Source organism: Schistocerca cancellata, chromosome 2, assembly GCF_023864275.1.
Source record: "Schistocerca cancellata isolate TAMUIC-IGC-003103 chromosome 2, iqSchCanc2.1, whole genome shotgun sequence".
In the NCBI taxonomy this organism is placed as follows: domain Eukaryota; kingdom Metazoa; phylum Arthropoda; class Insecta; order Orthoptera; family Acrididae; genus Schistocerca; species Schistocerca cancellata.
Window position 1 is genome coordinate 143,099,145 of NC_064627.1, and position 24,497 is coordinate 143,123,641.

At 41.0% G+C, this 24,497-nt stretch overlaps 1 protein-coding gene across 2 annotated transcripts in view; it reads left to right on the forward strand.

The window, feature by feature from the left end:
* Positions 1 to 1,907: 1,907 nt before the first annotated feature.
* The window catches only part of LOC126161429 (NADH-ubiquinone oxidoreductase 75 kDa subunit, mitochondrial), a 107,220-nt gene continuing 84,630 nt past the window's right edge, over positions 1,908 to 24,497 (forward strand). The window contains exons 1-4 of one of the 2 annotated variants that reach the window (XM_049917230.1): positions 1,908 to 2,014; positions 2,189 to 2,353; positions 5,774 to 5,881; positions 21,793 to 22,016. In XM_049917230.1, the coding sequence (XP_049773187.1) occupies positions 2,201 to 2,353; positions 5,774 to 5,881; positions 21,793 to 22,016 (485 nt within the window). In that variant the 5' untranslated portion in view covers positions 1,908 to 2,014; positions 2,189 to 2,200. Of the gene's footprint in view, positions 2,037 to 2,188; positions 2,354 to 5,773; positions 5,882 to 21,792; positions 22,017 to 24,497 lie in introns of both variants that reach the window. The other variant, XM_049917229.1, reaches the window with a different exon arrangement.

A 24,497-nucleotide genomic window follows, 5' to 3' on the forward strand; every position in this document is an offset into this window, starting at 1 on the left:
AAAGAGCAAAGAACCAAGCACCAAACCTTGTGGCACGCCTACACTAGCTGTTCCCCAGTCAGATGAAGCTATTGAACCATCTTCATGATTCAGCAATATCCTCTGCTTTCAGTCAGTCATGTACGATCTGAGGCACATTCCCACTGTGTCAGTTAAACCATAATACGCTGCTTTTGAAAGGTGGATTCCACACAGTCAAAGGCAATTTATTTTTCAGTGCTTCTAGAACATTATTAGTAAAGGAGAATATGGCACCATCAGTTGACAGGCCTGATTGCAAACCAAATCTGCATTGACTAAGAGCGTTGTCGAAATTCAGGTGTTCTGAAATTCTCCTATGCATCAGTTTCTCGAGAACTTTGGAGAACCAGGGATATAGGGCGGTAGTTACAAGCATCTGTTTTTTCCCCCTTCTTCAACATTGGTTTCATATCGGCATACTTCATTCTATCAGGGACAATACCTTCTCGAAGGAATTCATTAAATATATGGCAAAATATTACACAAATGGCATTATGACAATGTTTAAGTTCCTTAGTGGAGATATTATCAAAGCCAGATGACATTTTGATTTGCATTTTAGTGACGATTCTTTTCGCTTCACTGACTGTAACTGGGGCTATGAGCATTTGAATAATTTTTCACAGACCAGATCCTTTCAGAAGGTCCATAGCCTCGTTGACTGAACCTCTACAGCCAGTTTTCTCAGAAGCTGTTAGAAGGTGCTAATAAGACTGTTGCAACTGCATTCGTTTCTTTAATTAAATTACAGCATTGTCTTATTTCTATGTTGGATACACTCTCCTCTTTTTTCCCCAGCTCCCTTTCGATGACAGCTCAGATGGTTTTTATTTTGTTGTTAGAGTTATCTATTTCACTTTTAATATGTAAGGTTTTGGAGCACTTTATAATTCTTTTTAGGATTTTACAATATAATCTGTAGTTTTCTTTTATTGCAGGATCTTCAGAACATCTTTGTGACATATATGACCATTTTTTGTTTTACATGAAATTTTTATCCCTTTTGTAACCCAGGGTTTGCTTTTGCAAATCTGGAGGTTAATTTTAATAGTTTTCTTGTGAAACACTGCTTCAAAGAGGGGCATGAATTCATCTGTGAATAGGTTCAATTTAATGTTAACATTTCTTTCTTTGTATATTGGGCTCCAGTCAGTCTGCTGCAAGAGCTGATTGAAATTTTCTTAAGTGTCCGCATTGATTGTTCTGAAGGACGTAAAAGCTGTCAACGGACAGGTCGCAATACATCCGTTAATTGTTCTCATGCGAAATGAATTCAGTTTTTGAGAAGCAGGTGACCTTTGAGTCGAGAAAATAGCGGCACGAGCTATACTCGGGCGCGGTCTTCTGAATACAGCGCTGTGGTCCGAGTTATGCTCGAGCTTGGTTGCCAAAGTGTAAAACGATTCTCAGTTAAGAACATCCTCGATATAGGACTGTTACATCACACATTAAAGGGAAAATAATGATACGAACGTTAAAATGTGTTTGATTTATTTGTGGTGATAATATGTAATTAAGCAAGAGTGAAATGTATCGAAACTCCACTATAAACATAACAAATGATTATATATTTTCTAAACACATTAAATAAATTATGCGGCTGGCTAAATAACTGGGCAGTTAGAGGCCAAATAATTAGAAATAAAAGAAAGGCTTGGCTTATAGTGAACACTATATCATTCGGTATTGTCGAATACATGTTCGTTCTGTGAACATGGAGACTGTCCGTACAGTTCTAATGATTGTACAGACTACGTGGGTGTAGATGGATTCCCAGTATTTTGTTACACTTTTTCAGTATACACCTGGAGGGGCGAAAGGAATGTGTCTCACGGGAATCAAATTTATGGTTTCACTTTTAAGTCTGCTGGTCGATACTTGATATTCGCCATGTAGCACTGTGGCCAACACTGCGACAGAATCTGGTGGATTTCTGACCTCTGTTGCAGTATCGGCAACCTATGCTGTGGAAGGTGTAGGTTGGGTTGTCGGGGTACGAAACAGATTTGTTAATGGTGTTTGTTATTCGCATTTGCTTGTAGATAACATTATGTGTCATAACATTGCCTCATATTACTTCAATATAAAACGCAGCACTCGTTTGTGTTGTTCTAGAAACATACGAATCTGATCCATTTTGTGATATGCGTTTGTCTCATTTTCATAGGCCGAACTGAAAATGTTGCGATTGCCGGTTTCACGGGTTCTTGCCCTGCAGAGGCCACAGACGGCCTCTTGTATTAGAGGCACTGCTAATAAAGCTCCAGAAAAATTGGAAGTTTTTATAGATGATAAACGTGTGCTTGTGGACCCAGGAACAACTGTCCTGCAGGTCTGTATGTTCATTTCGTTTTTCTGACTACTTGTAGAACTTTCCTCAGAGCAAGTCTCGTACTTCAAAAGTCTGTTTTTAAGTGATGGGATAGTTAAGTTCAGTAAACAGTGCCATTGAGTGAATGGCAGTAGAGTTGCTCTCCCGTGGTTTATGCCTGCGTATTTATTTTGTTGCAGTGTACGCTAGTCATTCAGCAATTATGCACACAAATCCTTTCGAAGTTGTCCATAAACTACTTGACTTGCCATAATACATATTTTATACACTCTTGGAAGTTTGTCATTCCTACCATAACTTAATTTTACTCCTACACAAAAAGGAACAAAACGTAACATTTTCATCAAATAATGGTTGGTGATAGATGGTGTATAAAATATTATTTTCTGAATGTTTTTTATACTGTAAAAGAGGTTCTTACATGGACCCTTTCCAGATGTTGAAGTTAAACCTAGATTAAAGTAAATGAAAATATAAATATGACGCATATGTCTATATGGGGTCAGCATGTAGCCATACATTACACCGTATATATTGTTATTGTGAACCAGTTGATATGTTACATGTTAAAGCTATGTATTGTAGGGATGATTCATGGTAAGTGGAAATAATCAGCTGTTTAAAAGAGTGAGCCAATTACTTTGTTTAAACAGCATCCATTGGCTTCTGAAGTCGTATTGAGTGCTGTGTATCAGCCCAGAAAAATACTGGCTACCAAATGGGAGTAGTCCCTCTTGTCATTGTTATGGTACTACCCAGACTGTGAACACTTGTGAACTGTAGGCTATGCATGGAAAATGTGTTTACTGGGTCTCGGAAGGGTGAAAATAATGAATCACAGTCATAGTTATACTGAATAACAATGGAGAAAAATTGTTTTGGACGGTTTGTCAGTCTGTGAAGTGAAGTGTGCTAGGTTGTGTTCTGTGAGCAAGTCAGTTCTGTTATTTGGTTTTGAGTCTTGACTGATAACTCAGTTTTTTAATTTTCGTGCGTAAGCAACACAGTGTGCACTTGCTACTAAGTCAAAGTATTCGATTTTTCCCATGTTAATCTCCTTCCCTTCTTCAGTTAGCTGAATTTGGATGGATGATTATTTATTTCAAGATTTGTGTCTTATAAGTTTGACATTTGTGTTGTAAATTTTTAGATTTTAGCCAACAACGTGATACTGCACTGTGGACCGACAGACTGATATTTGCATGATCGAGGTACAGATCTTGAGACATGACAGGTGGATGATATCACTAACAACATGATAACATTAGGAAAACGAAAAACAAAAAAGTAATGGGACTTCTGTAGGATTGGGGGGCTTTTGGGTGGCAATGTTCTTGTTATTAACACCATGAAAACTGTTAAAAACTGAAAATAATATATTGGTGGCACCGGTCACAAACTAATCTGTAGCAGTGGCAATACAAAAGTTAAAAAAAAAAAAAGATTTAGCAGTGCCAGATGATACCCAATGTAACCTTAGTCACACTGCTACACTACATGATATCCAATGTAACCTTAGCTGCACTGCTACACTACATGTTAGTCTGGCAAAAAATAGTTCAAATGGCTTTAAGCACCATGGGACTTAACCTCTGAGGTCATCAGTCCCCTAGAACTAAGAACTACTTAAACCTAACTAACCTAAGGACATCACACACATCCATGCCCGAGGCAGGATTCGAACCTGCGACCGTAGTTAGTCTGGCACTACTAAATTTTATTTTATTTATTTATTTATTTATTTTTTTGTATTGTCACTGCTACAGATGAGTTTGTTACTGGTGCCACCAATAAAGTGCAGAGCAAAACAGGAATTATCATACACACTTGTCACCTCCATCTAGGATTATATAGGTGTAATATACCACATGAACCAGCCACAATAACTAAATGACATATTGCTAATAACATGGGTGACATAATAGTTGTAGTATGGAAATAAGAATATAGTCTCACAGATTCAAAATAAATAATCGAGAAATATGTTTCTGGGAGCAAAAGTAGTGGTCATTGGTACATTATATCTTCCACAAGTATTTGATTTGGAAACAAAGAATATGGTAATCTAAAAATTACTACTGCACATATGTCTTGAAACTGTGTGCAATACTTAATGTAAAGTGATGTCTTGCAGTTGCAGTGTATTTGTGATAGGGATGCTACTGGGGAAAACACTTTGGAAATGGAGATTGATAATTCTGACTGTTATTCTGCTTTTTCTGTATGATCTAAACCTGCTATAAACTTCACAAAGCACCCCATAGCTTTTTACATATGCATTAAGTTTCATTTTTATGAATTCATTCTGTACAGTGGAAAAGTACTTGTCCTGCTGCAACACATTAATTACGGAAATACGGAAGCGTCCGATCCAACCCGTCGGCTTTGACCCATGACGTCACAAATATGGCGGAAACGACCGTAAACGACAATTCCAATATGGCGGATATAAAAACGTTGCATGCGTATCACAAAGACGAAAACACATAGAAAAACAACACACACAAAGGTTTCACAAGAACAATCTGCTAACATTGATAGCAAACAAAGATAATAATAAACAAGTGGTACTCAAGGCCAGGCAGGGGGGGGGGTCTGCGCCCCCCCTGACCCCCCCTCCGCCAAAAAAAAACTCCCAACCTAACCTCGTATTCAGGGCTACGCTACAGATCAATGTGTAGGTCAATCAAACGATAAAAAAAAGAAACAAATAAAAAAAAGAAAAAAACAATATTGATTCATTAGACATAACGAGTAGCGATAAAACATATAGACCATAAAGATTGAAAAATCTAATGGCAAACTGATAAAAGCCTCATAGACGACGTTAAAACAAAAAGTACAGTAAAAAGGTAAGCTATATATTACAGGCCCTAAAACTCCTACTAAGGTAACGTCAACGAGGCAACATCTACAAACACGCCACACTCACAAGCCCAACTCCGCGCCGTAATGACGTCACACACCACAACACCCTTACGTCACGGGTCAAAGCCGACGCGTGAGATCGGATGTTTCTGTTGACCCTTAATTACTCCAGGCTTTGGAGTACTATAGGCACAGTGCAACAAGGGCTTTTTTGTGGGAGCAGAGGATTGTTCTAAGTTGAATGGCTTTGGCCTATAAGGATTGTTGCCAACTGTAGCTAGGAACAAATGCAGCATGTCATGGTAATATATCAGTGCAGTAAACATTGTGAATGCAATGTTGACATCATCATGGAATGGAGGAGATGGCAGAGCATGTGCCCCTCTCTCCCGCACAGCAGCCCGTCCCGTATGCTAGGCGATGTTTGCATGCTTGCACTCCCAACATCCCTGCAAAATCTGCCGACCTATATTGTATGCATAATATGTTGATATGTTAATTTGAAAATATCAAACTATGTGCATAATTGCATTATTATGTTCTTAATAACAGGCAGCAGCTATGGTTGGTGTAGAAATACCAAGGTTTTGCTACCATGAGCGATTGTCCGTTGCGGGAAACTGCAGAATGTGCTTGGTAGAAGTGGAGAAATCCCCAAAGGTATGGACATGCAGTTTATTCTTCTAATTATTGATATTTTTTTCCTTGTGAAAGCTGTTGATCCGTCTACTTTTTTAAATACTGCATTCTTCAACTTTATAAGTAATAATACAATCATTTACGAGCATCAGTAATGATTTGTAAGTGGTATTGTGCCCATAAGAAAAGTAAGAAATACTGTTTGTGAAAGGACCCTTGTATTTGGCACTAAATCAACTCTCCTTTTTTTTCTCTACTGCCTTCTGGTGTTTGTTAATATGAAAAGTACCACATTGACAGTGATTGAGATCCATTTTAAACTATAGGTCTTCCTATAAATGATTAAGTAAGTTAGTTTATAGGTGAGAGGAAGGCAAAAGCATACCACCTCCAGTAGGAGCATACATAGTAAAGCATTGTAGTGGTTAAGCCAGCTGATGACAGCTTTACTTTGTGTTTTTAAGGATAAAGAGTATATCACATTTGTGGTGAAGGATGGCCTCAGATGGGAAACTTTAATCCAAGTATATTTACGAAGATAATGTATTTCTCAGCAGTTGTCACGAATCAGCAGAAATAGTTTGTGTCTACATATACAACTACATACATACTCCACTAGCAATCATATGCTGTATGGCAGAGGGTACTCTGAACCACTACGTGTAATTTTGTTTCCTGTTCCACTCGCAAACACAGCGAGTGAAAAATGAATCTTTGTGGTACTTACATTAAATGTATGTCAGCAGCAGTAGAGTTGTGCTACAGTCAGCTTCAAATGCTGGTGCTCTAAATTTTCTCAACAGTGTTTGTCAAACAGAATGTCGCCTTCCCTCCAGGGGTTACCACTTGAGTTCTTGAAGCATCTCTGTAATACTTGGGTGTTTGAATCTATAAGTAACAAATATAGTAGCCTGCCTCTGAATTTCTTTGATCTCTTCCATTAATCTGACTTGGTGTGCATCCGAAACTCTCAAGCTGTACCCAAGAATGGGTTGTACTAGTGTTCTATATGCAGTCTCCTTTACCAGTGAGTCAGACTGTCCATAGGATTCTTCCAGTAAAGTAAGAAGTAAAACATTCACCTTCCTAACTACAATTCTTACATACTTGTAATATTTCATAACACATTGCAATGTTATGCGTTGGTATTTAATTGATGTGGCCGTGTCAAGCAGCACACTACTAATGCTGTATTCAAACATTATGGATTTGTTTTTCGTACCCATCTGCGTTAACATATATTTTTCTACACTTAAAGCTAACAGTCATTCACCACTTTTTGGCAAGTTTGTGCTTGGATACCACGGGCCCCCTCTTCGTAGCGTATCTTCTGTTTCCGTGCTGGATATCTATCCTGCTATTCTCTATCCCCTTCCTTGTGCAACATGTCTTGGATATTTTTGAGACTGTTTTGTAAAGTTGTGGTAACCCATTATTGGAGCAGTCTCTCGTCTGTTTTTTCCTTCTTTATTTAGTCTTCATCTCCTCCCCTTCCTCTACTTCGGTGTTTGAGGTCTCGTTTTGTTTCTTCTTCCTCCCTGTGCACTCCGGAAGTCCAGCCCAAGCTTTTGATATGCAACAGGTGACCGGGTAATGCGTAATTCCCAGCCGCGAGTTGACAAGTTGAGTTTGCATGTTTCCAGTGGCGGCTTGTAAGTATACATTCCAGGTGTTCACAAATTTTTAAATTCAGAGAAACATGGGAGTGTGAGATTAGTAGAATCTGCTGTGTAACAGTTATGCGTATCAGCATATTTATACAGCTTCAAATGCTGTCAATAATAATAATAATAATAATAATAACAATAATAATAATAATAATAATAATAATAATAATAATAATAATAATCCCTTGGAGGTCCGGGAAAAGAATAGGCCTCTGGTATGTTCTGCCAGTCGTAAAAGGCGACGAAAAGAACAAACCACTAATAGGGCTAACCCCCCTTTTAATGTGATTACTTGGTTCAGGACAGAACTAAAGAAGCCTCGGACAAGCGCCGTCATGGTCGGGGGCGACGCTTGAACCCTATGCCCGCTCACAATGGTAACGACACTGCTAGCCAACTGGAAAATGATTTCAATCCAAATAGAGGTGTTTTGCAGGATATGCTTCCTGCAACCACCCTAGAAGGAAAACAGACAGAGGATGAGATGGTCAGATGAAGTTAATAGACACCTCATGTTCTGTTATTACCAAGCAACAAACCTAGGAACCAACACAACTGGATACAGATCACAAGTATACACAACATTTATTACCAGATACCCGGAATTAAAATTTTTAACAGAACAACGACTAGCTGATCAGATCCGTGTAATAATAACAAATAACAGGATACCCCAGTCAGAATTGGAAAACATCAAACAACAAGTACAACAAATACTGGAACAAAATAATGTGCAATCAGAAGAAGAAGAAGAAAATACAGTAATGGACTCAATGATCCCAGAGCAAACAAACAAAGACCAACACGCATCAATTAAACAATCAGAGGAAAACGAAATCTTAAGACAGCCACCAGAACAAGCACAAATAGAACACGAAGAGACACACGTGTTAGATATAGAAGAGAAATTTCAGCTGACATATATAGAATACAAAGACACAAATACAGACATTAGACCATTCTTGCATAGACCGCCAAATAACCCACAAGTCGAAACAACAATAAAAACTATCAACACAATCATACACAACAAAATAAATGAAAATACAACTATGGAAGAGTTAAAACTACTGGTTTATATAGGAGCACTCACTACACTAAATATACACACTAGGCAGAGATCAGAACAAACCAACACACAGAAGAAACCCACAAAACCAGCATGGCAACACAGGCTACAGATCAGAATAGAAAAACTGAGAAAAGACATCGGACAGCTAACACAATTTATAAGAAATGAAATATCAGACAAAAAACGAAAAAGGTTAGGTAAAATCTTACAACAAGAAGCAATAGAGCAATTAGATGAAAAGAAGCAGAAATTACAAGCATTGGCCAAACGACTTAGAAGATACAAAAAAAGTGAAAATAGAAGGAAACAAAACCAAACATTCAACACAAACCAAAAGAGATTTCACCAAACAATAGATAACACACACATTAAAATAGACAATCCACCAAACATAACAGACATGGAACACTTCTGGAGCAACATATGGTCAAACCCGGTACAACATAACAGGCATGCACGGTGGATACAAGCAGAAACAGACTCATACAAGATGATACCACAAATGCCTGAAGTGATAATTTTGCAACATGAAGTCACCCGAGCAATTAATTCTACGCCCAATTGGAAAGCCCCTGGAAATGATAAAATAGCAAATTACTGGCTAAAGAAGTTCACCTCAACACATTCACATCTAACTAAATTATTTAACAAACGTGATTGTTGGGTTCAAATTAATGATATGAATATAATAGAGGGAAACATTCCACGTGGGAAAAATATATCTAAAAAGAAAGATGATGAGACTTACCAAACAAAAGCGCTGGCAGGTCGATAGACACACAAACATACACACAAAATTCTAGCTTTCGCAACCAACGGTTGCCTCGTCAGGAAAGAGGGAAAGACAAAAGGATTTGGGTTTTAAGGGAGAGGGTAAGGAGTCATTCCAATCCCGGGAGTGGAAAGACTTACCTTAGGGGGAAAAAAAGGACAAAAGTCTTTCCGCTCCCGGGATTGGAATGACTCCTTACCCTCTCCCTTAAAACCCAAATCCTTTTGTCTTTCCCTCTCCTTCCCTCTTTCCTGACGAGGCAACCGTTGCCTCGTTGTGTGTATGTTTGTGTTTGTTTGTGTGTCTATCGACCTGCCAGCGCTTTCGTTTGGTAAGTCTCATCATCTTTCTTTTTAGATATAAATTATTTAACAGTTACATTGCAGACCCATACACATTCCCAGATACACTTGCACATGGAATAACCTATCTGAAACCTAAAGATTAAGCAGACACAGCAAACCCAGCTAAATATCACCCCATAACATGCCTACCAACAATCTACAAAATATTAACTTCAGTCATTACACAGAAATTAATGACACATACAACACAGAACAAAATTATAAATGAAGAACAAAAAGGCTGCTGCAAAGGAGCACGAGGATGTAAAGAACAACTGATAATAGATACAGAGGTGACATATCAAGCTAAAAGGTCGCTACACTACGCATACATTGATTACCAAAAAGCCTTTGATAGTGTACCCCACTCATGGTTACTACAGATATTGGAAATATACAAAGTAGATCCTAAATTGATACAGTTTCTAAACATAGTAATGAAAAACTGGAAAACCACACTTAATATCCAAACAAATTCAGATAACATCACATCACAGCCAATACAGATTAAGCGTGGAATATACCAAGGAGACTCCAAGTCCTTTCTGGTTCTGTCTTGCTCTGAACCCACTATCCAACATGCTAAATAATACAAATTATGGATACAATATTACTGGAACATACCCACACAAAATCACACATTTGCTATACATGGATGATCTAAAACTACTGGCAGCAACAAATCAACAACTCAACCAATTACTAAAGATAACAGAAGTATTCAGCAACGATATAAATATGGCTTTTGGAACAGACGAATGTAAGAAAAATAGCATAGTCAAGGGAAAACACACTAAACAAGAAGATTACATATTGGATAACCACAGCGCGACTGCATAGAAGCGATGGAAAAAAACAGATGTCTATAAATACCTAGGATACAGACAAAAAATAGGAATAGATAATACAAATATTAAAGAAGAACTAAAAGAAAAATATAGACAAAGACTAACAAAAATACTGAAAACAGAATTGACAGCAAGACACAAGACAAAAGCTATAAATACTTATGCTATACCAATATTGACCTACTCATTTGGAGTAGTGAAATGGAGTAACACAGACCTAGAAGCACTCAGTACACTTACACAATCACAATGCCACAAATATAGAATACATCACATACATTCAGCAACAGAAAGATTCACATTAAGCAGAAAGGAAGGGGATTTATCGACATAAAAAACCTACATTATGGACAGGTAGACAATTTAAGAAAATTCTTTCTAGAACGAGCAGAAATTAGCAAAATACACAAAGCAATCACTCATATAAATACATCGGCTACACCACTGCAATTTCATAACCACTTCTACAACCTTCTAGATCACATAACATCAACAGATACGAAGAAAGTAAATTGGAAAAAGAAAACACTACATGGCAAGCACCCGTATCATCTAACACCGCTACACATCAATCAAGACGCATCCAACACATGGCTAAGAAAAGGCAATATATACAGTGAGACGGAAGGATTCATGATTGCAATACAGGATCAAACAATAAACACCAGATATTACAGCAAGCATATTATTATTAAAGATCCCAATACCACAACAGATAAATGCAGACTTTGCAAACAACAAATAGAAACAGTAGATCACATCACAGGCGGATGTACAATACTAGCAAATACAGAATACCCCAGAAGACATTACAATGTAGCAAAAATAATACATCAACAACTTGCCATACAACATAAACTAATAAAACAACACGTTCCCACATACAAGTACACACCACAAAATGTACTGGAGAATGATAAATACAAATTATACTGGAACAGAACGATTATAACAGATAAAACACCACCACATAACAAACCTGATATCATACTCACCAATAAAAAGAAGAAATTAACACAAGTAATTGAAATATCCATACCCAACACAACAAATATACAGAAGAAAACAGGAGAAAAAATTGAAAAATACATCCAACTGGCTGAGGAAGTCAAGGACATGTGGCATCAGGATAAAGTTGACATTATACCAATTATACTATCAACTACAGGAGTCATCCCTCACAATATCCACCAGTACATCAATGCAATACAGCTACATCCAAACATATATATACAACTACAAAAATCTGTAATTATTGATACATGTTCAATGACCTGAAAGTTCCTAAATGCAATATAACATATACAGTACAGTTAAAAGGAAGTCACGCTTGATCAAGGTCCGCGTCACTGTCCATTTTTGACCTGACATAACGTCTGAGAATAGAAAGAAATAATAATAATAATATGCAAAATCTGTCTGTAAAACAAGAAAAGTTTAGTAGAATTTTGTAGTTTTATACATAATTAAGTACAGTTTATGGCAAGAACGAAATAATGTTTAAGCTTTTCCTACTCTCTGTTTCGCATTTTTGTGTATGTGGGACTTTTCATGCTTTTTTTTTATTTTGTCGAGCAAATGTAAAAGATCCCTAATACAAATATTAGTTATCAAGTTAACTTCCAGGCAGAAAATTAGACATTCCTACATTGCGTTCATACAACAACTGACACTTATTATATACTTCTTTGTTAAATGTTGGCTTGTAGTCACGCTTATCTGATTTTGTCACTTTCTCAGACAATGGATCTGGTTTGGGTGGCCCTGTTTCTTTGTGGCTATATTTTGCCTCTAGTTTTGTTTTCTACAAGCACTTAAAACAGACTAAAGAGTTCAAGTTGACACTGCACTGGAAAGCCAGCTGGTGCACAGTAAACAGCCAACTCCAAACGCAAACTGCCATTTGCAGAAGTGATTACATATCTACCAACAAGGTCACTTGACTAGAATACAAATGAGGTGCTGATACCCATAAGGGCCAAAAGCACACCGTCTTGTACCGCGCATTTAAGTGAATATCAGAGAAATCAGTGAGACAGCTTTTCGTGAATGTTCATGTGTATGTACAATGTGGACCTACAGTGGAGATAAACCTGATTCACCATAAGATCAACAGATGTCACAAGCCTGAATAAATGCTACAGTCTCACAGTTGATGACGATATGCTTTGTGTTTCTCAGCAGCTCTAATGGATTACTGTATGATAAAATCCAAAACTTGATATGCTGTATCTCATTCAGAATGCCACAAAATAGGTTATTCTATCAGTATAACTATGATGATCGATCTAATTTTACTATATAGAGAGTGAACTGGTAAATCTGAGGAATGTGCTACTGTCTAGCGGGATTTATGCCAAGCGAATGGGGGAAAAAGGCTGCTGCAGTGTGCTATCACCTACTGACATTGACATAAACTTGTGGTTGAGTGGTAAGGGCTAGCTGTGCATGCTGTGGACCGTGCACGTTGTTTATCAAATATGCATGTATTTGGCCCGTAAGGCAATTGCGTCACGCCATTTGCTGCAAACTTAGTGCCTAATTGCTCTCTTTTTCTCACATTTGGTCGAATAATGCTTTCATCAGAGATTAAGGCAGGTTATGAAGTCATCAAGATCTGACAATACATTCCAAGCCTGATGTGTTGCTACCAGTGTCAATGTTATAACCACACTCGTGAATCCTGTCAAAAAAACCACCGAATGTTACTTATGGCAGAGATGCTCATGAAGGTGATTGCCCATCTCCTTCTCCCCACTTTATCACTTGTAATGGCAACCATGCTGCCTCGTTCTGTATCTCAATGAGTGGGCCATGAAGCGAATCTTGGTGAAGGAAAAGTACCCTGCTCTATTATTGGCAAATTTTTGGCTAGTCAAAAACCCTGCGTTTTCTATCTGGCACCTTTAGTACCATTCGTGCTGTGCCTTGCCAGGGCCACACAGGCTTGCGATCTCCAATTCAGTTCTGCAGTTATTAAATCGCCCAGTATCATGGTAGCACCCCTGTTTCCTTCTCCTACAGCTGTGCAACAAGCCATCAAATCGTTGCCCCCAGCAGTGAAATCACTTGCTACAAACCAGCAGGCCAGAAAGGACAAAAGGAACACTCTTGCGAAGACTTTTTATGCCCCTCCAGCCAACAAATATCTGAGTCTTCATCTAACAATTGTAAAGGCTTTAAAAAATCGAACAAAAGCAGACGATCTTCTCCTTCCATGCTCGAAGATCTTCTTCAGTAATGTTGCTGTGTGATCCCGTCAAATGGTTAACCTACATTTTGTTGGTGTGCATCACCTAATGTTTCTTTGCCCTAGAATCTGTAGGCCAAGCCAGGGTGAATGCTGACACATCCATAGATTTTGTGGAACAAGATCCTCCAGCCTCTGCACCCTGTAGCAGTGATTCTTCGAAGGCTGACAATCAGCATCCACTGGGGAGACTGCCCTTTGTTTGTTCCCTCCTCCCCATTCCCTGATATGACACTTCTCCAATGGAAAATTAGTAGCATTAGATCCAAAAAGGAAGGATTGCGGCTGCTCTTAGAATTGCAGCATCCAGTTTTCTGCCTTCAAGAAACGAAATTGCATCCTCATGACTGCTTTGACCTCGTTTCCCTCCAGTCCACTTTGATCTTCTGCCTGAGAACAACACTCCATCTCATGGGCGAGTCGTGCTGCTCATTCGGGATGACATCTGTAGCCAAACCATCTCCTTGAGAACCTAGCTGCAAGCTGTTTGTCTGTATTTTCCTTCCTCCTTTCACCTTTTGTCTTTGTAACATCTACATCCCTTTGTCTTTCGAAGTCACTAGGACAGATTTACTCCAGCTTATCGGTCAGTTCCCTCACCCCTTTTTGCTCCTCGACAACTTTAATACCAGAACAAGTTTCAGCTTTAATACCAGTTGTCCCCTTTGGAGCTCTTTGAGAACATGGCTGAGAGGTTCCCTCTTGGCTGACCTGAATCAACTCAACCTCATCTGTCTTAACACTGGAACATCCATGTTCCTTTCAAACTCCATGCACACCTGTTCCCATTTGAACTTCTTGTTCTGCACTGCCCAGCTTGCCAGTTGTCTTGAGTGGTCTGTTCTCTCTGACATGTACTTGGGTGACCATTTCCCTGTGATATTTGTTTGCTGACACCTACCCCACCGGCACCCCTATTGGTAGCTTTCTAAAACAAATGGAGGCTTTCCTCATCCCTGGTGACTTTTGATGAGCAACAGTTCCCCAGTTGGGATGACCAGGTAGAGTATCTTAGAAACATTATTCTTACTGACGCAGAATGTTCCATACCTCACATCTCATCTTTACTGCACCTTGTCACAATCCCCTGGTGGACTGAAGCATTCTGCGATGCAATTAATGTGCAGAGATGTTCTCTCTGCATTTTTAACTACCATCGTAGGATGGTGAACTTTTTCAATATAAACAATTGCATGCACAGTGTCTTCCCATTTTTCGGGATAGCAAAAAAGCTAGCTGGATTTCCTTTACTTGTTGTTTTAACAGTCCCACTCCCCCTTTCATTGTGTGGGGCAATCTGCATCGGCTCTCTGGGACTGAGGTTAATTCCCCAATTTCCAGCCTGACTGTAGCAGATGATGTCATTGTGAACACTATTGCTGTCTCCATCACCTTGGGCCACTTTTTTGCGGAGATTTTGAGCTCCACCTACTATCACCCTGCCCTTCTCCCTCGGAAATGAGCGGAGAAAGTGCGGGTGATGTCCTCCTCCTCTCAGAATTGTAAATGCTACAATGCCGCCTTAACTGTGAGGGAGCTTGACCATGCTCTCACCTCATCCTGATCTTCCGACTCAGGGCCAGACAGTGTTCGTGTTCAGATTTTGCAGCACCTTTCTCTTGCAGGGAAGCATTTTCTCCTTCATATGTACAATCTTATTTAGTCAGATGGCACGTTTCCCAGATGCTGGTGTGAAGCTTCTGTTGTACCCGTACCCAAACCCAGTAAGGACAAACAGCTTCTTTCTCACTGCCACCCTGTTTCTCTCACCAGATGTGTCTGCAAGGTGATGGAACGTATGATTTATGGCCGGCTAATATGGTGGCTTGAGTCATGCAATCTACTAACCACTGCATAATGTGGATTTCGTGTGCCACTCTGCAGTTGACCAGGTCTTCACTTTGTCAACCTAAGTCATGAACAGTTTCCAGCAGAAATACCAAACTGTGGCCATGTTTTTTGATTTGAAGAAAGCCTACGACACCTGCTGAAGGACTGGTATCCTCCGTACTCTGTACACGTAGGACTTCTTAGACCAGCTGCCCCATTTCTTTCAGGAATTTTTAAAAGAGCATACATAAGGTTTTGGCCTTGTCAGATATCTTTATCCATGAGAACAGGGTGCCTCTAGGCTCCATCCTCAGTGTCATCCTCTCTGTTACAGCCATTATCCTGTTATGGACTATCTCTTGCCAGGAATCTCCAGCTCCCTTTTGATCGACGACTTTGCAATCTGTTGAAGTTCTCAGTGGAATTGTATCCTCGAGTGGCATGTTCAGCTACATCTGAATTGTCTTTACCTGTGGAGAACCAACAATGGCTTTTGCTTTTCCACTGACAAAACCGCTTGTACTAATTCCTGGCAGCACAATGGGTTTCTTCCACCATCTTTACATCTTGGGCCTGGTGCTCTTCCATTCGCTGAAACTATGGAATACCTGGGTTTCATGCTTGATAGGAGACTTTCTTGGTCCTCCCATGTGTCTCACCTGGCTGCATGCTGTACCCGGTACCTCAGTGTCCTACGTGGTATCTCCTGTGCAGCAGATTGGACCGCTCTCCTCCATTTATACTGATCCCGTGTCTGTTCGAAACTATACTATCAGTGTTTTGTTTAGTCCTCTGCACATCCATCCATGTTTTACCATCTTAACACAATCTGCCATCATGGAATATGCTTGGCCGCTGGCGATTTTACACTAGCCTGTTTACGAGTCTCTGTGCAGAAGCTGCTGAATTACCGCTATGATACTGGTATGATGTCCTCCTCAGTAGACGTGCATGCTGTTTGTCTGTAATGCCTGGCCACCTGTATGGTGCCCCCTTTTTCAATGACTCCATTGACTGCCATAATGGGGTGCACCCTTCTTCTGTTACCTCCCAGAGTTTGCTTTCATCTGCTGCTCCGGCAGCTTAATTTCACATTACTTGCCATGTTCCTCTTGGGGGTGAACCCTTCACCACCTTGGCTTCGAGCGGCTGCCCATGTTCACCTTGACCTTCACTCATTTCTCAAGGACGCTAATCAGGTTCAGACTATGGCATAGGTTTCTTAGTCGTCAGTGTACACAAAGGTGCTATCGCTAAGACCAACCACGGTGTCAGATGTGCCTTCGTCATTGGCACCAGCCATTTCTGGTATCGGCTTCCTGAGCACTGCTCAGTATTTACAGCAGAGCTCTTCACCCTCTATCAGGCCACCCAGAACATCTGGTGACACAGGCTTTTTAATTGTCACATGTCTGATTCTCTCAGTGGGCTTTAGAGCCTATGTGTACTGCACACAGCACATCACATAGTGCAACGGGTCCAAGAAGGCTCCCTCTTGCTTGCTGTTGAGGGAGACACTGATGTTCACGTGTGTTCCTGGTCACTTTGGTTCTTCGGGAAGTGAGGCTTCCTTTTGAAGATCTCCATGTTGCTATATGTCAGCAGATGGTGTCACTTTGGCATCATCACTGGTCTTCTCTTCATGAGAAAAAGCTCCGGGGAATTAAACCTCTCCCAACTGCTTGGCCAACCTCCTCCCCTTTTTAAACACTTACCTTCCAGTGTATGTTTGCCTCCTGAGTTATAGCCATCCTAATGAACGACACATGGGCTGTCAACAGTGTTTTACTTTTTATCCATCATTGCAATATGGCAGACATTTAATACTTGGTTCGGAACCTCTGCTGCTGTCTCTATGGCATATTTTGTGCTCCTTTCTCCAAGGGGAAGTCTTTGTTTTTAGCTCCTTCCTTCCGTCAATTGGGGTTAACATGCAGTAGCTTTTAACTTCTTTTGGTTATTGGTGTTCTAAGTTTATGACAGGGATGCTTATGACTTCGGTTGTTTTTGTGCCATAAAAAGAATCTAGAAATTTCGTCTAAGTCATCTTGTATCGTCCTACAGACATTCCGTGATGTCACCTTCCCATATATCACAGCATCTTCAGCAAACAGCTGCAGATTACTTCTCGGCCTGTCCACCAGATCACTTATTTAAGAAAATAACAATGGGCCTATCACGCTTTTCTGGGGAACTCTTGATGATACTGTTGCCTCCAATGAGCACTCACTGTCAAGGACAACATCTGCGTACTGTTAAGAAATCTTTGAGCCATTCTCATACCTGGAAACCTATTCCGTATGCTCATACCTTCGTTAACAGGTTGCAGAGTGGCATTGTGTTAAGTGCTTTTTGGAAATCTAGGAATATGGACTCTGCTTGTTGCCCTTTGTCCATAGTTCAGCAGAAATTGCGTGAGCAAAGGGCAAGCAGAATTCCACATGAGTGATGCTTTCTAAAGCCACACACTGATTTGTGGACAGAAGCTTTTCTTAATTTTAGATAACATTACTGGGAAGCAGTAATGTGTCAGTTAAGTAAAATTAGTAAAAGACAATGTCATTCACACAGTCCTTTGTTAAAAATCTCTAGTAGTAAGCCGTCTTCAGATAATACACCATCTGGCAGATGATGATGATGATGATTGGAACAGCTGCGTGATTCCAGTCACTAAGCTGCAGTTTTGATAGCATTGACTGAGAGGATATCTTGGCAAAAATTCACAAAAGAAGAAGAGAATTTTAAGGATGACAAGATGATGATATACTACACATTAGACAACAGAAGGAAGCAGAAAGAAAGTATTTCTGGAAGAAGTAGGTTTGAAAATATGGAAAAAAATACTTTCGAAATATGTGTGAAGGACAGAATGGAACAAATAAATTGAATGAAGTAGACGGAGAGGAAAGAAATAACATGATTATGGAAGAAATAGAAAGAGAAGATTTGCAGATGTTGGATGTGGAGGTAGCTGTGTTAGAAATGAAAAATGACAAAGCTCCTGGAGCAGATATCGCAGTGGGAATGTTCAAATTCATAGGACATGTTGGAAGTCAGTGGCTGCATAGAATAATGAGGATAGTATGGACATATTGAGAGATTCCTGATGATTGGACAAACCTAAATATTTTACTTATCTTTCAGAAGGGTAACAAGGCAATCTTTGAGAACTACAAAGGAACTGCATTAACGTGCCATTCATGAAGATTTATGAAAAGATAATCTTACAGAAAACTAGAAACAAGACGGATCCTTAATTATGAGAGCAATAACAAGGATTTTGACCTGGAAGATCAACTGTAGATATCATATTTGTAGCTAGGCAAGTAGTAGAAAGGAATTGGGTAATTTGATGACATTGTAGTTGTGTTCATAGAGATAAAAATGGCTTAAGACATTGTTACAAGGGAAGAGATATAATAAGGTCTGAATAGATTAGTATGAAAATGAATAAACGTCCTCTTGGAACTGCTGATGTTTGTAAACAGTAATGATCCTGTAATACAGCTTTGTGGTAATCCTGAAATTATCTTTACTTCTTTCAATTTCAGCCTGTTAGGTATGTCTTTTTGGCATTCTATTTGCAAGAATGTCCTGAATGTAATTCAAAATCTGTTCTGAATTGCGGTAAGGATATGTTTTGTTTATTAAATGACAATATGGAACTATAAGGGGTGTTCAAAAAGAAACGAGGCGGAGGCATAATTATAGAAACTAGTAGCTGTGTGTTAGAAGTATTGACCCTGGCCGTTGAAACACTTGTCCCACTATGACACAAGGTGGTGAACGGCTGTCTCATAAAATTCCTGGGGCTGCGATGTTAACCAGTTCCGCACGTACAGCTGGACATTGTCTGCTCCTCAGAGCCTTTATAAGGGGACCAAAAATTGCATAATCACAGGGAGAGAGGTCTGGACTGTATGGAGGGTGGACGAGAAACTCCCATTTAAATTTCTGGAGGACTGCTACGACTGTGCTGGTCATATGAGGCTTTCCATTGTCATGGAGCAGAATGACTCCATGGGTGAGATCACCTGGTCGTTTTGATTTGATCGCTTGCCGAAGGGTGGTCAAGGTTTGCGAGTAATGCTGGGCATTCGCTGTTGTCCCATGCTGCAGGAAGTGAATCAGAAGGGGGCCATCTTGGTCAAAGAAAAATGTCAGCATAGGGGCAAATAATTCACCTCGAACGGTGATGTCCAACTGTAGATGTGGAACTGGTTAACTTTGCAGCCCCGGGAATTTTATGAGACAGTTATTCGTCTCCTTGTGTTACAGCGGGACAAGTGTCTCAACAGCCAGGGTCAATGCTTCTAACATACAGGTACTGCTTTCTGTAATTATGCTTCCAGCTCGTTTCTTTTTGAACATCCCTTATATATTGGAATACCTCCCAAAAGTCCAGAAACACAGATTAATGTGAGCACAGCTAATTGTATGTCAAGACTGTTTGTGTAGACACTTAGGAGATCAGAAGCACCAAAGTTTTAAGTCATATATGATTACTAATATTTTAAACATTGAAGAGGCAACACACCCCTTTTTATTTTCTTTAGACAATCTTCTAAGTTTATTAAGTTGTAAAGTTGTAAGTTAAAGGCATAATCATTTCAGATTTATTTGTTTATTTGTGAAGAAGAAACTGTTTTGCCTTTGTCTTAATATCAAACGTGTTATTGAACGTGCAGGAGTGACAGAACTCTTAAGTAGCCACATTAACGTGTTACTTGCAGGTTAAACAAATATTGTTAGGAATTTAATACTCTGTAAAGATGAGTGTGTTTATGGTGAATAACGAACACAGATATTGGTGTCTGTCTCTCTCGCTTTTACATTTGTGAATGTTGTGTGGGATGAAAAGATTACTTTTATATTTCTGAGTGTGGTAAATGAACTGTCAGGGTTAATGAAATGTGTGAGGATGCTGAATAGTTTAATAATATCATGACAATGGTGTGGAAGAATAAAACTTCATTACAATTTCAAAAGCAGTTAACTGACGAGAATAAGTTAATGAAATCAAACTATCTTTGATCAGGGATAGTATGGCCTGATTCGTGAAAAAATTCTGTGAGTATTATAGTGACAGAGGTGGTCAGCTGCTACAACGGGTGTTGGAACTGGGTAGATTGAGGGCAGGATGCCAGTAATCCACCACTCAAGGTGAGGGTGACATGGTGAATGTGCGCCTGCTAGGTGTCAGGGAAACACTGTTGGAAAACCATTCATTTATTACTGAAGATGACGTCTGTAATCAGATCACTGCCCCAGAGAGCCGTTGCCCAAAGGGCACAAGTGGTACACCCCCAGGCGAAGATGATGCTGTGATCAGAATAAGGTTCATGGCCACTGGCAGACAGTGGGGAGGAAGTGGTGGTACAGCACCAGCGACATCTCAAGGCCACCGACCCAACAACATGGGAATGCTGCGTTAACCACACGCTGTGTCAGACCCTGGAGAGGATGGTCAACACATGCATAACATAGCTGGAGGACCTGTGCAGAAGAGACAGCTCACAACAATAGAGTCTGCCCAGAACAAAGACAGGCAACAAGAAGTTTGCCTGCACAAGTGATGATGGTTAAATAACTGCACGATCTGGGCGAAAGCCAGGGACCTTCAAAGTGGAAGCTGAAGTAGGCACTTCAGGTGGCCCACATATACTCATCATCTGAGATGTGCTTCAGGGAAGTATTATGTTACTGTTACTTTGACTAAATGCTGTCAGTACATAACTGAAGTTGTTTATCACACACACACACACACACACACACACACACACACACACACACAATGCAAGACCAACAATAATATTAGTGCTCAGGCTGAAGTTTACAGGCAGTCCATTTTCCCTAAAAGCTCAAATGCTAATACGGGTAAGAAAGGAGGAATATTGGAAGTAACATTCAGTATAGCTACACCCTGAATAAAAGTGTGAATGGAGACCTAATTGTAATGCTAAGAAGACTATTAAACAAGAAAGTGGAGCAAAATGAAAAGTATGAAGGGGGTAGTTGACTCGTTCTTTTTATTTTAGTAATGCTCATGTACTGATGGGCACTTACTGGTTCCTTTATAGGTACCACTTTGTAATTGTATATATAGAATTTTAGAGGATATGATATATTATTGTGTTCAATATTATCAGCCAGTGGCGGCCTGTGCTATGCCAGTGATGAAAGGCTGGCGAATCAAGACAAACTCTGAAATGACCCGCAAGGCTCGAGAGGGTGTCATGGAATTCCTGCTGGTGAATCACCCTCTGGACTGCCCCATCTGCGACCAGGGTGGTGAATGTGATTTGCAAGATCAGAGCATGGCCTTTGGAAGTGATAGGAGTCGATTTGTCGACATAAACTTCTCAGGAAAGAGGTAACTATTGCATTAATTTTATATAATTGTCATATATATATATATATATATATATATTGTAATAATGTGTGACAATGGAAACAACAAATCAGAGTGAGGAAAGGTCGCTACTCATATACAGTTAATTGATGGATCTCGCGTAAACACACAACAGTTCAGAAAAATTTGCTGGCATTCACACTACAGCCTTCCCACCCCACATCCCCCCCTCCCCGTTCAGTTAGATGCCCCCCCCCAATTCTCTCCCTCCCCTCCCCCTCTCTCTCCCTCCCCTCCCCCTCTCTCTCCCTCCCCTCCCCCTCTCTCTCCCTCCCCTCCCCCTCTCTCTCCCTCCCCTCCCCCTCTCTCTCCCTCCCCTCCCCTCTCTCTCCCTCCCCTCCCCCCTCTCTCCCTCCCCTCCCCCCTCTCCCCCTCCCCTCCCCCCTCTCCCCCTCCCCTCCCCCTCTCTCCCTCCCCTCCCCCCTCTCTCCCTCCCCTCTCTCCCTCCCCTCCCCCTCTCTCCCTCCCCTCCCCCTCTCTCCCTCCCCTCCCCCTCTCTCCCTCCCCTCCCCCTCTCTCCCTCCCCTCCCCCTCTCTCCCTCCCCTCCCCCTCCCCTCCCACCTCCCCTCCCCCTCTCCCCCTCCTCCCCCTCTCTTCCTCCCCTATCTCTCCCCCTCCTCCCCCTCACTCTCCCTCCCCCTCTCTCCCCCTCCCCCCTCTCTACCCCTCCTCCCCTCTCCCCCTCCTCCCCTCTCTCCCCCTCTCCCCCTCCTCCCCTCTCTCCCCCTTCCCTCTCTCCCCCTCCTCCCCCTCTCTCCCCCTCCTCCCCCTCTCTCCCCCTCCTCCCCCTCTCTCCCCCTCTCTCCCCCTCTCTCCCCCTCTCTCCCCCTCTCTCCCCCTCTCTCCCCCTCTCTCCCCCTCTCTCCCCCTCTCTCCCCCTCTCTCCCCCTCTCTCCCCCTCTCTCCCCCTCTCTCCCCCTCTCTCCCCCTCTCTCCCCCTCTCTCCCCCTCCTCCCCCTCTCTCCCCCTCCTCGCCCTCTCTCCCCCTCCTCGCCCTCTCTCCCCCTCCTCGCCCTCGCTCCCCCTCCTCGCCCTCGCTCCCCCTCCTCCCTCTCACTCCCCTGTCTCTGTCCCCCCCTTCTGTCTCTGTCCCCCCCCCCCCGTCTCTGCCCCCTGTCCGTTGCACAAATTTTGCAGGATGTTTGTGCTTGTTGCATTTATTTCAATAGAGCTTTGTAAGTATCTGAATATACAAGATATCCATTTATCTTGACCACCCAAAATAACTGTCCAGATGCAAATTACTAAATGTTTCAAGCAAATGTTCTTTAGTTGTCAGGGGGCCATCAATCAGCATGATTGCCTTCGTTGTAGCTTTGTCTTTTACAGAGATATGAATAGCGATATGACTTATTTTAAATGGCACACTGTATTTTTTATCCGGTAATTCATTTCCTCTCCGAAAGACATATTCAAAAATGTATCACAGTGTACCATTCACTGAAACACAACATTATTAATTACATAACACAACATTGACTTTGAGCCCGGGATCACAAACTCTTCCACTTGCTGAAGTTGTCAGAAAACAAATGAAAATCAAGTAAAAACATAACACAAAATTGACTTTGACTTTGACTCTCCTGTACCATTGCCCAGGAGTAGAACATTCAAATGTACCCTGGACACTGATACACTGGTGCACTAGTTGATATTTTGCCTGCTGAAGAGAATTACAAGCAAATATGATATGTTCCTGCATGTCCTCTGGAGTTGTTGGAATATCATGATAGACAGCATCTTTAATGCACACCCACAGAAAAAAGTCCAGAGGATTTAAATCAGGAGACCTAGCAGTCCAAGTAACTGTTCCTCCTTGACCAATCCATCTGGCAGGATACCTTCAGTACAGAACATGACTTGCATGCAAGGCATTATGTGCTGAACATCCATTGTGTTGATATCACATAAGCATTCTGGTTCTTAGTGGCACTTCATCCAGAAGAGGAGGAAGAATTCGTCTGAGGAAGTTGGCATACGCTCTGCTGTTTAGATTACCATTGATGAAATAAGGGCCGATAATTGTAGTACCAAGCATCCCATACTAGACGTTAACTCTCCATTGATGCTGATGTTCCACCTGTCTAAGCCATCGTGGGTTGTCGCTGGGCCAATAATGCATATTCCTTGTATTTACCTTTCCTTTGTTTGGGAAGGAACATGTGTCGGTAAATAGAACGTTGGAGAAATAGTTCGGGTTGGCTGTGCCCACTGACAGAACTGTACACGACTCTGGAAATCATTCCCATGCAATTCTTGGTGTAGGTGTACATGGTAAGGATGGAACCAGTGACATGTAAGAATACGATTTATACTGGTTTTAGGAATACCAATCTCATGTTCAAGCTGTCGTGTGCTCACATGTGCATTCATAGCAGTGGTAGCAAGAACAGTAACTTAGATAGCTTCATCTGTGCGAGTGCTACTACAATTGCATTGTC